The following is a 4,936-nucleotide window of genomic DNA, read 5'->3' on the forward strand; positions in this document are numbered from 1 at the left end:
GGACCGGCCGGGGCTGGGGCATAGTACGACTTTGCGGTGGCGTAACTTTACGGGATTGTTATCGATTTTTATCAACCCGGGATGGATTCCGACTCCCCTGGCGCGCTCTTTCGAACGCGCGCGGTCTCGAGGTCCGACTCGACGATCTGCAAATTTCGACCCACGTGGAGGTCAATTTGCCTTCAACATGACCCTCAACTTGGGGTGCTTGCCGATAAGACCGGTGGCCTCCTGGCGACGCCTGCCCGTTTGTACCCGAGAGCCACGCCCCCAGGGCGTCCTTTGGGGGGTTGACAAACCGCGGTCTCTCGCCCGGCGCCTGCGTGGGGTCGTCGGAGTATGCTGACTGCAACTTGCCGTGTCTTTCGCAGGCCACAGCGTCCCAAGGACGACGCCGTTGTAAATTGTCAAGGTCACAATCGACGCCTTCTAGGGCCCTTGCGATTTCCTCGGTACCACGTGCATCCCAAACGGCGCCAATCACTATTGGCCAGGGTCCCCGGAGGCCTCCCCGGCTTATCGCGGTGCTTGCTTGTAATGTTAACAGGCTCCGACTACTAGTAGCGGCCCCAGAGGAGCCAGGATACGCCTAGGATACCCGTAACGCAGTCTCACTCTGATCTGGGCTATGTTCCCGCTTTCGCGCTGTGAGCCACCGCGCTACACCCGGGCCTCTTCCGGAGCCCTCGGCCGGTACCTCGGCGCGGCACGGAACTACGGCTTCGGCGCCATCCGCGTTCAAGTCGGACGTCACGTCCGAATCGTGTCGAGCCACCAGCCAGGATACGCCTAGGATACCCGTAACGCAGTCTCACTCTGATCTGGGCCCCTGAGGGGCCGGTTCGGAACCTGGCGCCCGGCGTCCGGCGGACGCGGCGGCACAGGACGCCAAGGACACTTCCCCCCAACGGCCTCTCCAGCCCCGTCAACGGCCTCCCAACGGATAGGCCCCAGGGGCAAGTCCGGCCTGGAGCGGGGTCGGACTGCGACTACGAGGAGGGCCAGCTCCAGGCTCAGGCTGGCGAAAGAGCCTCCAGATGGCCGACGTGATGTTTTCAACCCAGGAGTCGGAGGCGCGGACCGAGTCCCACCAGGTCCACCGGGTCCTGGTGGGCGGCCGACCCAGTCAACTAGGCTGATCCGGGCATTGGAAGGTTTGCAGCCGCCTGATTCCCTGACATTTATCCACTCCCCCCCCAAAAAAGAAGATTTTCCTGGGGCGCGCTCAGGCGCACAATAATAGAAGAGGATGTCAGCGACAGACGATGACTCGTACTCGAGACGAGATATATCTTCTGTCTCTCTCCTCTGTATCCTGAATATCCTGGCTGATATATCCTAGCGGCTGTATCACCTGCACATATCGGTCTACTGCCAGCTAGTTCGAAAACCTACGAGCTTCATATTCTCCGGCCGCTAGCTACTTCCAAAGCGCACAACATGAGACGAATTGGCCAGGTGACAACCGACCGGAGGTGACAACAACCGACCATAGTCGGCAACTCACAGTGGGTATGGTCGGTAACCAACTGCAACCAGTCTTCCTTCGTCGATATGAGGGTCCTGCGATCGTCCAGAATGGCCAAATAATATCGTTTCGATGATCATATGAAGTTCGACAATCCTCACGTAAGAACCTCAATCAAACTAGAATTCGTGAAACGCAATCAACCTTCAGACCGAAGATCATCCGATTTCATTGCACTGAATCGAAAGGAATTATGCCTGATCCGGAGTGATGGAAGTAAACTCCGAAAACCGAACAGGAACATCCGCGGAATGCACATTCTACGGGATGTCTGCTATCATTCTTCCGCTGGGGTGCATTTGCTTGCTTCGTTAGGGAAAGAGATGTCCATTTTGATACTGACTGCGTGCTCTTTGGAACTAATTGGTTCTGTTCCCATGGGACAACACATAGTGCAGAATCTAGCATACATGTATCAATCAGGTGAGGTCCTTACTGGTGGAAGCATGGGGCTGAGATCTTTTCTTTTGTGCAGCCAGTCCTCGCGCAATGGTCGGACCCGGCGATGGATACTCCAACTGACTCGAATTTATAACTGCTCGCCTTGGGTGAATACACTTCGATATCATGCGCGAACAAACACTGCAGTTGTTGTTTGGCCGCATGCCGCGTGCGTAGATCTATTTAACACTGCGCACAGTAAGCGGATTGCTCGATTGGCCGGTGCTCTACACGAACAACAAATTACAGACTCAATTTTCTTTCCAAGATCATATTATTTTATTACGAGCTGTCTTGGTGGACAAATCAAGATATGGTATCGGGATTTTGAGCGAGGTAGTACCGGGCGGAAGCTGGAGCATGCGAACAACGCAAACTTGTCGACTTACCATTTACACACCTTTCGCGGCCATCGCAGGGCGGTTATGAAGCTTGACCTTCATGCAAACCACACCGCACTGTTTTTATCTGTCTCACTTGATGGGTCACTGCGTGTTTGGAATGTGGAAACCTTAGAACTTGTACGGACGATTGAGACTTTAAGTGGATGCCCGTTGGTTGACCTCGTGGTTTTGAATCATGGCGAGACGATTGTCACCCTCACGGATGGTGGCACAATAATGGAATATATTTCAAAGTCGAACAGTAGCGAATTTGTCCTCACCATGGCGCCATACACCTGCGATGACGGTATTATAGAAAGCGAGAGTGCAGACGATGAAGTCCACTCACTTTGTGCTGGAATTGGAATCTCAGAGGGGTCACACGTAGACAATCGAGGAAGCTATGAGTTGGGTCCGACATCAGAAGGCGCACTTGAAGCTCTGACTTTTGATGCGAAGGACAGCGTTCTAGAGTGTCCAGCATTGCAAATGGCCTCAATTGATCGTTCTATGGTGTACACACTGCGGCGATTGTGGTTTAGATCGCAAACCGTTCCAGAAAAAACAGATGTGAGTACTACTTGTATTGCTGCGGTGTTTGTGCATGGAATATTTACTTATTGTTTGGAAAAGAGCCGAATCTGCAGAACCGACATTGACAAAGAGCAAACTCGCAGACAGTCGCAAAGTAGTGATTCGGAAAGCCTTCGCACAATACCCATCCATCGGCAGATTCAAGGACAAAGAATTGGGAAAAATGTCAACTCAAGCTCTCCGAAGCACAAGCGAGGTTTCACCCTAGTGCATGAGATAGCTACGATTGAACACCCCTCGCCAATTCCTTTTCGTCGTTTTTTTACCGCATCTACGTCTCGTGGGAGGCCGGTGCTCGCACCACACTTTTTCCTAGAGCAGGCGAGATGTAGGGAGAGAGTATGGGCGACGGCACCCATCTGTTAGCGGCATGCACGCTGATATCGCACGCGGCGCCGACGCTGCTCGCTGCGTGCCCGTGGTCATCTGTTTTAGCGCGGCCTCGGTTTCCGACTCGGGCATCCGATGCGGCGGTTCCAGGACTTGGAAGGGCCCCTAGGCGATGCGCGGTCCCGAAGTCCTGCGGCTACACGAGCCTCTCGCGGATCTGTGCGATTTCCGCAGGGGAAATCTGCCCGTCCTGCAGCCTGGACAGCAGGCCGTGCTCTCATGCTCTCCAAATAAACATCTCGCTTGTCGGACCCCGGTCACAGCGGTTCGCCGCCGCGGCAGGCACAAGGGCCCAGGAAGCCGTAGGCGGCACTAGGCTTGAGGTTGAAGACTAATTCCAAGCGGTATTTAACATATCCCGCTGGTGGGACATGTTGGGACTAGGTGGAGTATACCCAACTACACGGGGGCGCGTGGTGGCGAAGCACGACAAGTCCAGCCAGCTAAACGCCAAACAGCACCAGAGCGACCCCGAGGCGGCGTAGGCCGCGCCATTAGGGCCGTAGGGGCCGAGGGAGCCTAAAAGGAACGCAAAACGCCGGGGAACTTGGATGGCTCCTGTGGCACGGCCACGCACTCGGGCCACGGTGCGCAGCGCCCGGCGTTGTTGTCCGCGGAGTCGGGGTCGTATCTCTCTGTCGACCTCTCCCAGCATCGGAGATCTTATTTCATCCGTGAGATCACTCGTTGGAACAAAAAAAGTGACCCCGTGCCGAGTCCGTGCCGTCCGCGCCGTCCGCGCCGTCCGCGCCGTCCGCGCCGTCCGCTCCGTCCGAGCCGTCCGCGCCGCTTCGCGGAAGGGAGATTCGAAGCCGCGACCCCCCTCGCGTCCAGCGGGGCATCCAGCGGTTGGGAAGAACTTGTTTCGGGCCTCATCAGCCGTTCCCGTACATAAACGCCCTCCCTTTACACACCCAATCCGCAAAGTTTGCCTGCGATTCGACCATTCATCGACATGCCAGCAGGCGGTGTCCAGCGGAGGAAGCTGGGACGATCGTATGCCCCGAGACGCCCGCATTGCACGCCGAAAAAGGCGACTCTCCCATGCTGCGAAGCGCAGCCCGCGCTCCTCGTTATCTTAAAAAATCCTAGAAAATAGATACTTGGCCGGGGGTTTGGTAACCGTTCTTCGATTCGCAAATGGGGCGCCGCCCCATATAAAAAAAGTTTACGTTGCCGCGAAGCGGCTAGGAAGTTAGGATAGCTTATTAGCTTCCTAACGTCGCTATGACATCAGTAGAGAGAGATACCCCAAACTAGGGTACTAAGGAACGTTGATGTCAACGTTACGGGGAAGTGCAGTGTCATCTCCATAGTGTGACGTCGCGATAGTGAGGGAACAGGGTAATGTAAATTACGGGGATGATGGGGAATCACGAAGCTACTCAACTCAGATAGATCCCTTTTTCAAGTTCACTATACTGACTACGAGGAATTCCCTTTTTAGGTTCAGCCCAGGGAAGGGAGGGAGGATCTCAGTACTTTGGGATAGGAAAGGAAAGAGAAAGGGAGGAGAGCCTCCTCAGTGGGGAAGGTCAGTCAGGGTGGTAGTAGGCTCAGTAGGCTGAGCCTATGGTCCTATAAAGAGGGAAGTAGACCT

The 4,936-nt window shown here is 55.1% G+C and overlaps 1 protein-coding gene across 1 annotated transcript; it reads left to right on the forward strand.

The window, feature by feature from the left end:
• Window positions 1-1,779: 1,779 nt before the first annotated feature.
• Window positions 1,780-3,445, forward strand: AURANDRAFT_66992 (hypothetical protein; the record flags this gene model as incomplete). Its single annotated transcript, XM_009042330.1, has 3 exons — window positions 1,780-1,951; window positions 2,147-3,237; window positions 3,263-3,445. 3 exons carry the CDS (start codon window positions 1,780-1,782, stop codon window positions 3,443-3,445), a joined length of 1,446 nt encoding a protein of 481 aa, XP_009040578.1.
• Between the last annotated feature and the right edge of the window lie 1,491 nt (window positions 3,446-4,936).

The sequence above is a fragment of the Aureococcus anophagefferens genome, assembly GCF_000186865.1.
Source record: "Aureococcus anophagefferens unplaced genomic scaffold AURANscaffold_30, whole genome shotgun sequence".
Classification (NCBI taxonomy): Eukaryota; class Pelagophyceae; order Pelagomonadales; family Pelagomonadaceae; genus Aureococcus; species Aureococcus anophagefferens.